This window comes from Lissotriton helveticus, chromosome 11 (genome assembly GCF_964261635.1).
Source record: "Lissotriton helveticus chromosome 11, aLisHel1.1, whole genome shotgun sequence".
NCBI lineage: Eukaryota > Metazoa > Chordata > Amphibia > Caudata > Salamandridae > Lissotriton > Lissotriton helveticus.
The window spans coordinates 1,144,594,424-1,144,611,793 of NC_136072.1; the positions used below are offsets into that span (position 1 = coordinate 1,144,594,424).

Sequence of the window (17,370 nt, forward strand, 5' to 3'; positions counted from 1 at the left end):
CTCCTCTGAGTTTGTAGCGCCAAATAGATATCATCTATTTTTTTTAAAAAGAAGTCCGAGATGTTATTGCAGAGCTCCTGTGAGACTACCACGGGGTCAGGGGCCTGAAGAGAGCAGAGAGAGCTCACGATCTTAAAGAGCTCTTTGGAGGATGTAGAAGAACTCATTAAGTTGGTGAAATAGTCCAGTTTCTCCTTAATGACTCTGCTTTTATATTCTCGTATCAGGCGCCTGTATACTTCCCGATCAGTCGGATCCCAGGATTTACGCCAACATCTTTCCTTCCTTCTACATTTCTGTCTAAGGAGCCTCAGAGTTTCCGTGAACCAGGGGGCTGTGGGTTTTTGTCGCGCAACATATTTAAGTGAGGCAGGGGCTAGCTCATCCGCCGCTGTGGAGAGAGAGTCAGCCAACTCTTGTGCTGCATCATCTACTATCAACTGAGATGTACTATTTACAGTCTGAAGAAAAGGTACAAGTCCCTCATTCGTAATATTTCTAAAATTTCTTTTAAGACAGTTCTTAGTGATAACCAGGTTACCTTCCATATTGGGCATATTTAAATATAGTGGTACTGCCAAATGATCAGACCAGACTATCGGCAAAGGAATGCCGACCGTAAGCCTGGAGTCATTAGAGAACACACCATCAAGGGTGTGGCCCGCCTTATGCGTCGGAAAGGACACCCTTTGGACAAGCTCACCTGCGTCCAGGGCATTAACCAAAGAGCATGTCTCCAAGGATGACCGATCATCTAAATGAAAGTTCATATCACCAAGAACAGTAAAGGAGGATCTCCCAAGGTAGGGTTCCATAATTCTGAATAGTTCAGGGCAAAAGTTAGCCCTGGGTCCCGGGGGTCTATATACCAAAATTCCGGTAAAGGAGATCGAAGAAGCACATATAATGCAAAAGTATATAGCCTCAAAGGGATCCGAGGGAACTGACAAAGGTTTTATAGTACAGGAGAGGGTAGTTTTATGAAGGACTGCTAATTCCCCCCCCCTGCGTCGCACTCTATCTAAGCTATGAAGAGTGTATCCTTCCGGTATGGCCAAAAGAAGGTCATGACCCGAAGACTCAGAGGCCCAAGTCTCGGTCACAAAGACCCAATCCGGTTGCCTGTCACTAACAAAATCATGAAACTCTATATTGTGTTTGATGAGGCCAAAATACTGGCCAAGGCTCTGGCGAATCGGTTGCTTCCGTACATGACGGATCTCGTACACCCGGACCAATCCGGATTTATGCCTCGCAGGGCCACACGCCATAATATTCGGCGTGCTTGGGCGGCGGTGGATGCTATGGGGGCCACAGGTGAACAGGCGGCTTTGTTGCTTGCCGATATCAATAGGGCATTCGACTCGGTAGGCTGGGCATACCTCTTTGAGCCCTGCCCCGTCTTAATCTGGGCCCGGTGTTTCTGTCTTATGTTAAGCTGCTTTATACCGATATCACGGCTGCTGTGCGTATTGCCGGGGCGGTGTCGGGGACCTTCCGCATTAGTCGGGGAACCCGACAGGGATGCCCTTTCTCCCCGTACCTGTTCGCCCTGGCCATGGAGCCTCTGGCCGCCTGGGTGCGTATAGATGCACAGATGCGGGGATTTGTGTGGCCCGGGGGCCTCTCTGATAGGATTGTGTTATACGCCGATGATGTCCTTTTCTTCCTCACCGACCTGCGGCGCTCAGGGCCACGGGTATTGGAAATAATGTGGGTCTTTGGAGAGGTCTCGGGCCTGTACCTGAACGTGCGCAAGTCCACCCTGTGGGTCCTTGGGGGTGATACAGTGGTTGACCCCTGGACGTCGGAACTGCGGGTAGCAGATGGTGGGTTGAAATACCTAGGAGTGTTCCTTTCGGAATCGGTGAGCCTCACGTGGGAACGCACCATGCTGCCGGTTTGGGAGAGGGTGCAGGCTGATGTGAAAACCTGGACTCGGATGCCCCTTAATATTTTTGGCCGGTCTGCCATCTTCAAGATGGTGGCGCTTCCGCGCCTTCTGTATCAGCTACAGAACTACCCCCATCCGGTCCCCTCCTCATGGTTTCGGCAGGTAAACTCCGTCCTGGGACGGTTCCTGTGGGCTGGGGGCTCCGCCAGGGTGGCGTTGCGTACGTGCTTCCTATCTACGTATAGTGGAGGGCTCGCCACCTCGGACCTCATGTCCTATTATCAAGCTGCTCAACTGCTCATCCTCAATGACTGGTGGTATGGTGATCATAGTGATCCGGCCTATGCTCTGGAGCGGGTCTTGATGGGTGAAAATACGCTTCACACACTCCTTTACTCGGCTCGGCTACGACGGGGGTTGCCTAGAGTCACGAAGACTGTCTTCGTCATATGGCGACAAGCGCTGCGGCGCATGGGCAGGTGGGGTAGGCTAACGGCGGAGACGCCACTATGGCATAATGGTCGACTGCCTGCACTGGCCTCACTATCGGGCTTCGATGGCTGGGACGCGATTGGGATCTCGTCGCTGGGACATGTGATGTCCGGGGTTACCCTCAGGTCATTCCAGGACCTCAGTGCGGAGTTCCACATGCCACGGACCCAGTTCTTTCGGTACCTGCAGCTTCGGCATGCGCTCACACCTAGCATTGCTAACTTAGACTCGCTCCCCGAATTTAGCCCCATTGAGGCGAAGTTGTTTATGGGAGATCTCGGAGACAAAAAAGTGTCCCGCATATATCAAACGATTGTCACCCACTGCTCTTCTGACCTCCTTCCCCTGCGGACGGCTTGGGAGGCGGACATTGGCCCCATGGACGAGGACGATTGGCGGGAAGCCCTGGAGTCCCCACGTGGGACTGCAATAGCAATGCGGCTCAGATTCATCCAATTTAAAATTCTCCACAGGGGTTACTACACCCGCGAGCGATTGTGGAAGGCTGGACTGATTGAGTCGCCGGAATGCCTGCGCTGTGGGGTGGAGGTAGGCTCACTGCTCCATACTGTATGGATGTGTCCGAGGATAGCTGGGTTTTGGAGAGGTGTGTGGAGCTGCCTGTCTGAAGTGTTGAATTGGGACCTGCCGCGCACCCATCGATTAGTCATGCTTCATATTCTTGAGGGGGTGGGGGAAATGTTTATAAACGTCATTTATTACTACTGGGGCTGGTTCTAGCCAAAAGAGACCTGGCACGAGCTTGGAAGGACGTTAGGGCCCCTCCTTTGTGTGCATGGAAAGCAGGATTGGATTTTTGCATGGGGCTGGAACGACCTATATTCGAAGCACGAGGGTGCCCCCGCAAACACTTTAAGATATGGAAGAGGTGGGCTGATTATAGAGATTTGACGCTGGATCCCCCAGTCGAACCTGAGGAAGAGCTCTAGGCATCCACTTGTGCATGGGCCTGTGACTTACACCATGCCCGCCGCACCATGCTCGCATACAGTTGTTCCTTTACACACGTGCACGGGGTTAGGGAGGGACACCGGGGAGGGATGGGCTGTGGGTGGTGGGTGTTGGGGTAGGGGTGGAGGGGGGTAGTTTACAATATACATGTTATGCCACGGTCCTAGTTTGGACTCAGAACCTGAGATATACCTTGTATCAACATGTTTGGTGGTTTCTCCTGACTGTGGGGCGCCACATTAATTGCTTTGCTTGATTCACTCAATAAAATCTGTTGTGAAAAAAAAAAAACTGTTGGACGGAGAGGCAACAAATGTGGCACATTAAGGCATACACAAAAGGTACTTCTCTAAAAATGTGGACACTTCGCTGCCAAGAGGTCACTCCAAATAATGGTTTTTTTGATGCCAGCATTTTACCACCTGTGAGTTCTGCCATGTTAAAAACTCTGACTGCTGTCTAGAAAGGGGCGTGTTTTCCTCTCATACTTAATGCAAAGATGCTCAATTTAAAGATCAACAAGTGAGCAAGCTCTCATACGAAATCTTTTAAAAATATAACAATACTTAGTTTATGTTTAGGAAAATAAAATGTTGTACATTTGGATTGAAGTATCCATGTTTTGATTATTTTTCTCACTAAGGGTAGCTGCTAGTGTTCTATCACAAACTAGACTCACTAAGGGTTGCTGCTAGTGTTCTATCGCAAACTAGACTTACTGAGGGTTGCTGCAAGTGTTCTATTGCAAGCTAGGCTCGCTGAGGGTTGTTGCTAGTGTTCTATTGCAAGCTAGGCTCGCTGAGGGTTGCTGCTAGTGTTCTGTTGCAAGCTAGGCTCGCTGAGGGTTGCTGCTAGTGTTTTGTTGCAAGCTGGGCTCGCTGAGGGTTGCTGCTGGTGTTCTATTGCAAGCTAGGCTCGCTGAGGGTTGCTGCTAGTGTTCTATTGCAAGCTAGGCTCGCTGAGGGTTGCTGCTAGTGTTCTATTGCAAGCTAGGCTCGCTGAGGGTTGCTGCTAGTGTTCTGTTGCAAGCTGGGCTCACTGAGGGTTGCTGCTAGTGTTCTGTTGCAAGCTGGGCTCACTGAGGGTTGCTGCTAGTGTTCTGTTGCAAGCTAGACTCACTAAGGGTTGCTGCTAGTGTTCTGTTGCAAGCTAGGCTCGCTGAGGGTTGCTGCTAGTGTTCTGTTGCAAGCTAGGCTCGCTGAGGGTTGCTGCTAGTGTTCTATTGCAAGCTAGGCTCGCTGAGGGTTGCTGCTAGTGTTCTATTGCAAGCTAGGCTCGCTGAGGGTTGCTGCTAGTGTTCTATTGCAAGCTAGGCTCGCTGAGGGTTGCTGCTAGTGTTCTATTGCAAGCTAGGCTCGCTGAGGGTTGCTGCTAGTGTTCTGTTGCAAGCTGGGCTCACTGAGGGTTGCTGCTAGTGTTCTGTTGCAAGCTGGGCTCACTGAGGGTTGCTGCTAGTGTTCTATTGCAAGCTAGACTCACTAAGGGTTGCTGCTAGTGTTCTGTTGCAAGCTAGGCTCGCTGAGGGTTGCTGCTAGTGTTCTGTTGCAAGCTAGGCTCGCTGAGGGTTGCTGCTAGTGTTCTATTGCAAGCTAGGCTCGCTGAGGGTTGCTGCTAGTGTTCTATTGCAAGCTAGGCTCGCTGAGGGTTGCTGCTAGTGTTCTATTGCAAGCTAGGCTCGCTGAGGGTTGCTGCTAGTGTTCTGTTGCAAGCTGGGCTCACTGCGGGTTGCTGCTAGTGTTCTATTAGAAACTAGACTCGCTGAGGGTTGCTGCTAGTGTTCTATTGCTAGCTAGGCTCGCTGAGGGTTGCTGTTAGTGTTCTGTGCAAGCTGGGCTCGCTTAGGGTTGCTGGTAGTGTTCTATCACAAACTAGACTCACTAAGGGTTGCTGCTAGTGTTCTATCGCAAGCTAGGCTCGCTGAGGGTTGCTGCTAGTGTTCTATTGCAAGCTAGGCTCACTGCAGGTTGCTGCTAGTGTTCTATTGCACGCTAGACTCGCTGGGGTTTGCTGCTACTGTTCTATTGTAAACTAGCCCATAGCACTAACCCTCGCCCAACTTACTTGCTGTGTCGCGACCAATGGAATGGTTGTTGTTCTCGTTCTCCTGCCCCGGCACCACCAGCTGCAGCTCATTGATGTCCACGGCCCCGTTCTGAATCCCACTCTGGAACACGGAACATGGTAAAGTGAGGGCCACACCACGGAGACTATCAATGGTCTTGGCACAAGCACGGACACTACTTACCTCCTGCTCGCCCAGCACGGTGGAACTTGAGGTTCGTTTTGGAAACAGTCGTCGCCTTTTGGGGGTGGAAGAGAAAAAAATTATGATGTAGGTTTTTCGAAAGAAGACAGCACTACTGCAATGTATAAGTCTGTTGGGGTTAACAACATGGGTAACACTAATGAACAACAGTCAAAAAGCACCATAAATTCTGCACCAGCGCTAAACATGCCAGTAACACCAGAATGCTCAACTTATCAAGAGTGCCCAAGACTTCAACAAAACTTCTTACATGCACCATCCCCTGTTACACGAGCAATGCCCAGTAGCTTCAGTGCCATATGCCATCACCTCCGTCCCCAACAGTCTAACAGTTCCCTTTCCTATCCTCCTGCTTAGTATCACTCATGCGCCTAACTTTCTACGCCTGGTGCCATTCATTCTGTGGCGCAAAACGCGAGAAAAGGTCAGCAACAGATTTTTAGAGTGTGTCCAGCTCATGAAAACAAAAGCAATTAATGTGAATAAAAGCACAGACCACTGTCTATATAAAAACTCTGAATGTGTCCACTAAAGTCAGGCATGGACTGATTGACCCAACTTAGATATGTAGTGACTCTGAAGAAGACCAACAGACCAGTAACCACTGCCAAAAACATGTTAACAATAGAGATCTAACCCCCAGATTCATCATTGTCCCTTTTTGCGAGTCCCTAATAGCGATTATTAAGGAATCGCTATTAAAGACTCGCAAAACGGGATTCATGTAGAAATCGCAATTTTATTTGCGATTTCTACAGCTTCATTATTTGCGATTAGCAAATTGCTAATCCCAAAGCCTTAAGGCCCATAGGAATGAATGGGGAGTCATTCCTTATTTGGGATAGCAATTTGCTAATCGCAAACAAGGATGCGATTTCAAGGGTGCCAGCGGTGTCCAAAGGACACCCTGTAGCACCCCTGAAATGTAAATGTAGACTGATGTTGCGCACACACATGTCCAAAGGACATGTGTGTGTGTGTAACATACAACATAGAGAAATGCACTAAAGTGCATTTTTCTAAGTTTTTGCTATTTACCACGAAGTCAGACTTCGCGGTAAATAGCGGCCAAAAATAGCGATTTCGCAATTTTTAAAAGGTTCATGAATAGCATTTAAGGAATCTCAAATTGAGATTCCTTAAATGCGATCGCAATTTGATAAATCGCAATTATTTGCGATTTTTCAAATTGCGAGTTCATGAACCATTGATGAATCTCAAATGCCATTTTTGCGGGCGCAAATGGCCGGATTTTGCAATTCGCACCGTTTGCGCTCGCAAAAATGCTTGATGAATCTACCTGTAAATGCGAACCTATCAAGCATGTTGACGGCCAGTCTGTTCTTTAAGTGTTTCTTATACTGGAAGATAAGCGAATTGCAGGGAAATTACCCATTTTTTCTAGGATGGTCACACGTTTTGAGTAAGTGGCAGAAACTACAATTGTAATTTGGGTCTTCTGGCTTCAACGCCAGTATAGGAGATATCATCCAAAAACTTGGATGAATTGTGACATTATTTATTTAACAGTTTTGTTAGACCTGGCCTCATTTGGCATGGATTCTCCTGTCTTTTTGTTTCTGGCCTCCTGTTTTAGACTGTGGGCTGAACTGCATTTTTGCTGGTTTTAGGACTCTGGGCACTTTACCACTGCTGACGAGTGCTAAAGTGCATGTGTTCTGTGTCTTAAATGTGATGGCATGTGGTTTCTCCATGATTGGCATCTTGGATTTACTAATAAGTCCCTAGTCCAGTGCACCATGGGCGCTTAGGGCCTGTAAATGAAATGCTACTAGTGGGCCTGCAGCACTGTTTGTGCCACACACGAGTAGCCCTGCAAACATGTCCCAGACCTGCCACTGCAGAGTCTGTTTATGCAGCTTTTAAACTGCCATTTCGACCTGGCAAGTTCACCCACTTGTGAGGCCCAAACCTTCCCTTTTTATTCCATAAAAGTCACCCCTAAGGTAGGCCCTAGGTAGCCCCATGGGCAAGGTGCAGTGTATTTAAAAGGTAGGACATGTACTTTGCTGTTGTACATGTCCGGGTAGTGAAATACTTCTAAATTCATTTTTCACTCCAGAAAGGCCTGTCCCTCACATAGGTTAGCATCGGAGCTCCCTTGTAGAACCTTACATGTGTATCTTCAGATTGGGAACAGATAGAAAATTAGAGTTTGATGTCTCTGGACTTGCAATTTAAAAACACATTTTAATGAAGTCGGTTTTCAAAATGCAGGTCTGAAAATGACACTTTTAGAAACCTGCCATTTTCTTACTTTAACCATTCTGTGCCTCTGCCTGTTGCTAGAATACATGTCTGGGTGGGATGACAGCTGGGCTTTGTAAATTCACTTTAGACAGTCTCACTCAAAGGGGGCTGAGGTGTGCTCTGCATACCCTGATAGCCTATCACCAGGCTGATGAGCCTTCCTGAGTTAGAGTGTTGGGAGGAGCTGTCACTTGCACCTGATAGGGCTGTGCCTGTACCCACACAAAGAGCTGCATACCCCCCTGTAGTGTGTCTGGAGCCAGGGCCAGAAAAAAGGCATGGTCCTGTGCACTACAAATACCTTTCTTTGAAGTCTCCCAACTTCAAAGGCTGAAATGGGTACAAGTACTAGACCTCTGATACCATATACTCAGAACACTTCTGAACGGAGGACATTCTGCAAGGAATAAGACCTGTTGTGCTGCCAGGGGGGACTGTCACCTTGCTGCTTACTTTGCTGTGTTGGCCTGCTGCCTCATACCTGGGAGTGAGAGGACTGAACTTTACTCTCTACATCCTGCTTTCTAAAGTTTCTCCAAGGCTTGACTGAGCTTGCCTTCTGTTGCTGAAGTCTCATGGATAACAAAGACTTCACCTGCATCTTGCTATCAGCACCTGAGCTCCTCTGCTGTGAGTCCTGCCAGGTGGTGCCAAATCTAGTCCGGGCCCTTGAGGGTGAATTTGGTGCTGTAACCAAGAAATCTATGCATCGACTCCCAGGTGTCAGTTTGTAACTGGCGCATCCCAGCGAAATCGAAACATCACCTCTGCCTGCACTGAAGCCGTGGACATCGCTCGCCGAGTGCGCGACGCATCTTTTTTTTTTTTTTTTTTAAGCGCACAATCACCCGTAAGGGTCTCTAGGCGCTGGGGGGCCGTCGGGAAGATTAAGCGAGCTATTGCCCAGAGTCACATGGTGCTGGGCTAACCTGCCGCCGGGGATCGAACCGTGGTCCCCAGATTCCAGCGTCAGTCGCCCTGGCCGCGGCGCCACACCTCTTCCACCTCTACTTTCAAAGCAGCTCGACTGTGCCACAATGCATCCAAAGAACCGCCACTGCGTGAGTCTCGAGCACCGGCTTGCAGAAGTCTGTAACAGCCTGCTCTGACCCAGATGCAGTCTCGGCCCTGTATGGCTTTCGACCGACTCAATGCTTTCAGACCAATGGTTCGAAATCAACGCCTCGCACTTTCAACATCAATGTATCATCAACGCCGCATCACATTCAGGAACGAGCCCTTGCCCCAGCAATCGACGCATCACCTTCTCTGCGCAACGCATCGTCCCCAGGCGTCAAAGGCCAATAATCATGTACCACATTCAGGAACCGATGCATCACCAACGTCTGCGACACTTCACCTCCTCTGCGTGGCGCATCTTATTTGATTTCTGACGTATCCAATGTACTGTACCAGGGTCTGCGTGACTCCTGTATCCGGCCTGCGCTCCATCATGGTTAGACTGACCTTGTGAATTAGTCCTGGTCAATCGTGACCAGATAGCCCCAGTTGAAGCAATTGACTTCTAAGCACTACATTTTGATTTAATCTTTAAAAATTCATATCTTGACATGTGCATGTTGGACTTTTGTCAATTTTGTCTTGATTTACTCAGATAAATATTGGCTATTTTTCTAAACTGGTGCGGAGTACTTTTATGGTGTTTTCAGGGTTACTGTGTGTGTGTGTACACAAATAGTTTACACATTGCCTCTTTAGTTTAGCCTGCCTGCTCTGTGCCAAGCTACCAGAGGGTGAGCACAGGTATACCTTTTGTATATACTAAGCTTACCCTGACTAGAGTGTGGGTCCCATATGGACAGGGCGCAAAGCTATCCCCCCTAGAGACCCTATTTCTAACATTTATATAGAGCTCAGGCATTAACGAAAGTAAAAGGGTGCTTTGCATTTGAATAACAGTTAAAAAACTATTAATAGACAAATAAGAAAGATGCAAAGTTAAGGGGATAGACGGAGGTACAGAAAACATTCTATTTCAGGTATAGCCAACAGAGGTGAAGTTGAAAAGTCAAATGTCGGGGCCTTAGATTCGTTGGCAGGGAGTTCAGAAAGAAGGTGCCACTGCAGAAAAAGATTAGGTTTGTGGTTGGGCAGTTCTGCTCTTGGGACAACTAGCCGCTGTGAGTTCCTGCTTCTAAATCCTCTTTGTTGGCACAACATGTTAAGCATCTAGTCTAGCAGCGAAGGCATGGTCAGGTGTAGAAATGATTGAGTTAGGCATCCAATTTTGATTCAAGTCTTGCTTCAAAAGAAAACCAACAAGCTGGGAAGGATTGTGGTGACAAGTTTGACCTCTTCCTCAGGATAAAGGGTTGGCTGTGGAAGGACTGAGTGAGGTCTGGGGCATCCTGGCAAGAATGGCATCGCCAAAAGTCAAAATGTGAAATCACCAGGGCAAGGGCAGTGTTTGTTGATATGTTAGTCACTTATAGGTTTATGATTTGTGCTCCCAGCTCTAATAACCCAAGCTGTCCCCCATAATGTTCATTATACCCACAGAGGTGCTGCTACACATAAACATAGATGGGTAACTGTGAGTAACGGGGATGCTATGGGATCAGTAATGGACTGAGTTCTAAGACACCTGATTGGCTATGCCATTCTCACGTTCTGAACAAGCATTGGCAATGCCAATAAATGCGGCTTTAAAGGAATGTTGTACGGTAATGTGAAGCATTACAAGTAAACACTGTGGTAATGGATATGTATTTGTGGGGAGGCAAAGGACTGCAGAATATTGGTGCAGGTGACAAGGTCAGGTGATAGTTGCACTGTCGAGCCAGACCTGAAAATCCATGGAGAGTAATGACCGCCCCCTCCCATCTGTGCTGCAGCCAGAGAAAAAACACCAATATCGTGTTATCAAAGACACTTTAATAGCATTCCAATGTCATGTGTGTGCCCCTGAAAGATCAAGCTCAGCCAGCTAAATAAACAAAAAGATCACAGTTATGTGAAGGGCAAGCACTTTTTTGTGGAAGCACACACCTTCTGCCCAATCAAAACATGCAGACCGGTTCTCTCAACGAGTGGGCGGGGCCAAAGCCCCTCTGTGATGCTAACATATTTGTCTGGGGACAAGTGCTCTGTCAAGCCAGATCCTAAAAACGTGCTAATTAATCAATACTCCACGATCGCTTCAAAGAAAATGCAGACCTGCCACAGATCACAATCTTTAGGTAAAGTCGCGACTAGAACCCTGGCCTGCGCTCCCCTCCCCTTCGCAAACCCTGTTGCTGTTACACTGATCCCCTACGCTATTTTAAACATCGTGGTCCATATGTATCATGCAAATTCGCATTCGCAAAGGCCGAAATTCGCAGAATTTCGGCCTTTGCGAATGCGAATTTGATAAATGGAATGTATTAAGCAAAACTGTTGCAAAATAAGGAATCGCAAAATTTGCGATTCCTTATTTTGCAATTGCATTTAAGGAATCGCAAATTTTGCGATTCCTTAAATGCAATGTATGTAGCAAAAAAAATTAGCAAAATGCCCTAATGGAATCGCAAATTACCACCAACTTCTAGTTGGTGGTAAGTTGCGAATTCAGTGAAAAATTAACATTTTTGCATTTTTCAAAGTGCCAGGTGACGCACATACATGCCCTAAGGGCATGTATGTGCACCACATGTGCACCCATGCGTATTTCAGGGGTGCAACAGGGTGTCCTTTGGACACCCCTGCACCCTTGAAAGTATTCTCAATTTGCGATTAGCAAATTGCGAATCGCAAATTGAGAATAACTTCCCATTCATTCCTACGGGCCTCCTGGCCCATAGAAATGAATGGGAAAGTATACCTTAATTGCGATTCTCAATTTGCTCATCGCAATTAAGGAATTTTAAGAAATCGCGAAAAAAAAATGCGATTTTGTACATACATAACCATTTGCGATTCTCAAATAGCGATTTCTTAAAAATCGCTAATTGGGAATCGCAAATGGGTATCTTGATACATATCAGAGTCTGTTTAGCTGCGTTCGCTGTTGCTCGTCTTTTTTTAAGTGCTTAAACGTCCTGTAAGTGCTTAAACGTCCTGGCTTCTAATCTCGGCGCAGTAACAAGACAAGTAACTATCACCAAACTCAGTTGCACTGGTTGTTATCTATCTCAGAGGATGAAATGCTGAGACAGCCACAGAGGGATTCGAACCTCTGACACAGATCTCTGCAGCAGGGTGCCTTGACCCACTGAGCTGCTTTGCCAGCGAGTGGCTCCTTTCTGAAGGCCTCTGAAGTTGGTTGCTGATCCTGGCCTCCGACGGGCACCTGGGTGCCCCGTGGCTTTGCCCTTCCTGGGCGCCAGGCCAACCAGCTTCGCAACGGCACAGCTGGGACGGAATGTGCCAGGTCGTGAAGGTGGGCGCATTCTTTCCTACTGGGCAGCCCCCAGAAGGGGAGCCTGCCCCGGCTCTGGGGCCAAAAGCAATTAGAGGTTCTGGCCAAAAAAACAACCACTCCTTTCATTCGCCTCTTGGTGGTAAACACGGCGCTCGCGTGACAGGAAATTGGCACATTTCACTCGGGGAGCGAGGAAACCAGGGCAGAACACCTCTTCACTGGGGAGGGTGGTGGGGGAGTCTGCATAGCACCATCGAGGGCTCTTTTCAGTGCCTAAATTGACCCAGATCAGATGGTTATAAATAATATTGTATTTCTTAATTTATAATAAGGAAATCAGTACTACAGTTCCCAGAATGCACAGAACAAAGGCTGGACGAACACTCATGCCTGACATTTGACAACCTTAATCCTTAATTGCTGGACACGATTTTTGGACTTTGACAGGGGGTCTGCTACCCCGTCCATTCAAAGGACAGTTTCTAGTCATACAGTGTATTTTCAGGTCATTGTGGGTGGGTTTGAAATGGAGGACATTTCCAATGTTCATTAAAAAAAAGTTACGTAATAATTGTTCTGTAGGTTGAAGCCAGTGGTAGATACCCATGCTGTGCATAACTATCCCATTCATTCTTGATGAGTTTGACATGGGGGGCGTCTCCAATGTTCACACAAAGTTACTAACCTGTAACAATTGTTCTGTAGCCTGATGTCAGCCATAAAGACACATAATGGGCATAATTACACCGTAGAGGGGTTGGGACAGACATCTAGTGGGTTTTAAAACTTGTTAAAACCTGCGCAAACATCAGTAGTAACTCGATGGCCTGACAGCAGCCACAGCCATAGACATTTCTGTGGGGTCCCTGTAGGATAATCAGAGCAAATGAAAAGGGGTGCAGTTGCCCACAGACGATGGATGTGTGCCATTTGACTAACTCTGCCCCAGCCCGCCATCCTTTTAGGTTCGTCGCACAATTCTCGCTGTCTCTTAATTTCCGAATGCCTAGGCGCCTTCTGCTCACGCCAATGCCAATGTAAACAAGCACTGGCGAAGTTAATAGGTGTGGCATTTATTTTAAGGTCTGACAAATATATGTTGGTTTAAAAAAGAAAAAAAGCCTACCGCAGTGCAAAAACAAAAACAGACTTTCTGCAAACAATGCATCCGTGAGAAAGAATTTAATGTGTGATGATTCAGTGTACGTTTGAGTTGTGAAGGTATTAAATTCCCCATGAACTGCAATGCAAGCACTCCACAGGGGGAGGGATGCTTCATCAAAAAGCAAATAGGATGAGGTGAGAAAGATCTACTGATCTGGACGGAGCTAAAGCCCATTTAATGCATAATTTAAACAATGACTAACAATAGGTAGACAGGCAAGGGTTCTATCAAGCCAGACCTAATGACACGCACCCAGATTCTTCTTATGTGACATTGACGTGGACGCCAGCAGATCGAGTCGATAAACTTTGCACTAGTGAACATGTGGAATACATGTCCATTCTTTTTCACCATTCTTTCTTCCAGGAAATAGAGCGACAGCTTGCACTCCAGTCCTTGCCACATGCATATTTTACACCATGGTAAGTGTAGAGAAAACAGATTGTGAATGAAACACAAATAATACGTAACTTTGTAGCTTGTAAATCAGGAATATAGCTCCTAGCAGAGAAAAATACCATTCACGTAATTCAAACACAACATTTTCTAAAAAAAAACATTTTCTAAAATAAAAATAAACAGAAAGACTTTTTTCACTAGTTCTGCTGCTCTTGCAACAAGAAATAAAGAGAGCTGATTGTGTTTAACCTTAAATTCGTCTTTCATATTTTAAAATTGTAGATGCATTTATTTGTGTCATTTTTTTGTATACACAGAGAAAAGGTAAGCGAAATCGAATTTGCTCTGATGTTTACCGTGCTGCAAGAATCTTTATAAAACATGGACAATAGGTCTTCTCGTTTGCTTTAATGTTTAGAGTAGGGGAAATGGAGTGTAAGAGCCAAGGGATGGCTTGCAGGCAGAGCTGAACGTCGAGGTGACTATACAGGACTTTTAAATGGCTACAGTTTTTGGGGCACACTCGACATGCTGGTGGGGAAAGACTTTAGTTCTCTGAAGCTCTCATAGGTACCGGTTCACTTGCGGACTATGCTGGTGGAATCAGTGTCGCCTCTAGTGCTTAATTTGAGCCAGTGTTTTCCGGTGCTCATCACCGGCACTTAATTGGTAACACCAGCACTTATGACAGTCTGCCACATGGTGGCGCTGTTTGTCTGATTTATAGATGAGCAGAACAACAATGATTTACTAATTCAATGTACATTAAAAATGACAAATACCTGCTGCCCAAGCCTTTCTTATAGCTTTGGGGGCCTGCAATAGTCTGAATTGTCTCACTTGTAGGAGTGTGATGGTTTGTAGTTGTGTTGGTATCATTGCCAGCGCTGGCAGGGGCAATGATACCCCCAGACCACACCTGAGGAGGTGACGCAACGTGGACTACCCAATGAACTTGGATGAGAAGGTCCTTGCTCCAAACCTCAGAATGCTTTCTCATCTTCGAGGGTGCAGCCGCTCTTCAAACATGCGGAGCCCCTTTGAATTACCCCGAGGCGTTGCCACGAGCACAGTGGCGGGTCTTCGCTAAGGCGGAGGAACGTCGCCCCGCTGCTATTTGATCAATGCAAAAAGAAAATGAAAATATATAAATCGCAGTGTATTCCGACAGCCACATAGCCGCGGCAGTTTGGGGATTCACAAATTGCAGCGGGGTTCAAAGAGAAGAAAACAGATTCTGCAGAAAATTTTTGGGGGGCTCAAATCTCTTCACCTTCCTATGTATGTCACAGGTAACTTAACTTGTTTTATATAGAAGATGTTATTAGGTCACGCCCCGCCATATTCTGGTTAAAAATATGGCAGAATCCGGCAGCATCCTTGACAAGAGAGATTATCACCGACTGCCTTAAGTGCGACAAGGGTGGCTCTATACCATGGCTTTCCGCTGTCAGAAAAAGTTAACCAGCGGGAACTTGGAACATGTTTTTTACATCCACTAGCTATTGAGGGCATGAACAAAAGATCACTCATGGGTGCATTATACAAATCATATAATAATGAAAGATAGACCACCGAGTCCCTCAAACCTTCAGTAGTCAGGTACATGGCCCTTAGGGAGGCAATTGGCCCCCAAAACCCCATGCTACCTAAATACCTTTTGAATAGCATTGGGCGCTGGAAGAGGAGTTTACTCTTCCGCCTCAGAGATGGTTCAATAAAATACTCACTTTGTTTCCCTCTGGGATTTAATAAAAATCTTGGGCAGATGCCTTGTCCGTGTGGCACCGGACGCAACCTAACAGTGGTACACTTCCTATTGTTCTGTAATTACTATGGTAAATATACAAAACAATATCTGATCACGTATTTTAAGGAAGCAAGTGTCACCGATTACAAAACAGCGCAACTTGAAATCTTACAACAGGGAAGTGTGGATCTGATCCTCCGAGTAAGTTCGTTCTTAGTAGCGGCAGTACGTTCACGCGCCTCTATGGGTGACTTATAACGTGTTAAATGCACTTAACAACGTCTAGGCGCTCTTAGCTATTATTATTTCCCTATCTAAGCATTTACTAAGGCCGTATCGTTGAGGAGTGGAGGCGTAAGTAAAATGAATCACCATGCACCATGTTGCGGTTATTGTTCACAATCATATTGCACTTTATCCTAACTTGATGTTGCTGCTGGTATTCATATTTAACCTTATATGCACTATGTGGTTAACATTGTTTACACTCTTTGCACTTTATTATATTATGTTGCCTTTGAATGCCCGTCCAACTGTTTTTTAAATGTTACCCTATCGGTTTATTTATTTGCCAACCTTTTAATATGACAGTGCTCATTTTTATTGTGTCTTTTCATACAGTGTTTACGGTGGAAATTTCTGTTTGACTGTGATTGAATTGTGCTTTTATGGATTTCTTTTATCCGAATAAAGAACGAAATAATTAATAAAAAAATAAAATAACGATGTTATCATTTTATTTTTCTGTGCAGGACTGGAGCCAGCCAGGTCGGGGCGAGCCAGGCTGAGCAAAGTGAGGCGTGTTTTTAGTCCCTAAGTGCGCATGACGGCCAAACATTCATGTGCACTTAGCATGTTCTCCATCTGGTTGTGTCGCACAGCCCAATGGAGAACACGCCCAAGCTCCCAGACACTGCCTGAGCAGCCAAACAGGCCACTCAGACCAATCACGAAGCTGCTTGTGCAGAGTCGTGATTGGCTGGGAGAGTCTGCTTCCGGTGCTGCCAGTGCAGACAAAGAGGACGGAGGAGAGGCATGAGGCGGCAGCGGCGTAGGGCAGGTAAGTTAATTTAAATTGTTTTTATCCATTCCTCCCCCTGCCGACCACCCTTGTTCCAAGGCAACAGCCGCTGAAAGAGCATGGGCCAGTAGGGAAGCTGAGAGCATGGGCATCTTTTAGGAATAACAGCTGCTCCTCCTGGCTTCTCCGTTGGTATCCTTGGCACTCAACTGAATGCCACTGGTCTACAGGATCCTGAAAGCAGCTTCCTACCCCTGGTCTACAGGATCCTAAAAGCAGCTTCCTACCCCTGGTCTACAGGATCCTGAAAGCAGCTTCCTACCCCTGGTCTACAGGATCCTGAAAGCAGCTTCTACCCCTGGTCTACAGGATCCTGAAAGCAGCTTCCTACCCTGGTCTACAGGATCCTGAAAGCAGCTTCCTACCCCTGGTCTACAGGATCCTGAAAGCAGCTTCCTACCCTGGTCTACAGGATCCTGAAAGCAGCTTCCTACCCTGGTCTACAGGATCCTGAAAGCAGCTTCCTACCCCTGGTCTACAGGATCCTGAAAGCAGCTTCCTACCCCTGGTCTACAGGATCCTGAAAGCAGCTTCCTACCCCTGGTCTACAGGATCCTGAAAGCAGCTTCCTACCCCTGGTCTACAGGATCCTGAAAGCAGCTTCCTACCCTGGTCTACAGGATCCTGAAAGCAGCTTCCTACCCCTGGTCTACAGGATCCTGAAAGGAGCTTACTACCCCTGGTCTACAGGATCCTGAAAGCAGCTTCCTACCCCTG

The 17,370-nt window shown here is 46.9% G+C and overlaps 1 protein-coding gene across 3 annotated transcripts in view; it reads right to left on the reverse strand.

The window, feature by feature from the left end:
* LOC144792734 (uncharacterized) overlaps window positions 1-17,370 on the reverse strand; it is a 328,155-nt gene that overhangs the window by 73,224 nt on the left and 237,561 nt on the right. For all 3 annotated transcript variants that reach the window (XM_078667907.1, XM_078667906.1, XM_078667905.1), the window contains exons 3-4: window positions 5,604-5,658; window positions 5,420-5,522 (exon numbers count right to left, since the gene is read on the reverse strand). In XM_078667907.1, coding sequence (XP_078524033.1) covers window positions 5,420-5,522; window positions 5,604-5,658 — 158 coding nt within the window. The remainder of the gene's footprint in view (window positions 1-5,419; window positions 5,523-5,603; window positions 5,659-17,370) is intronic.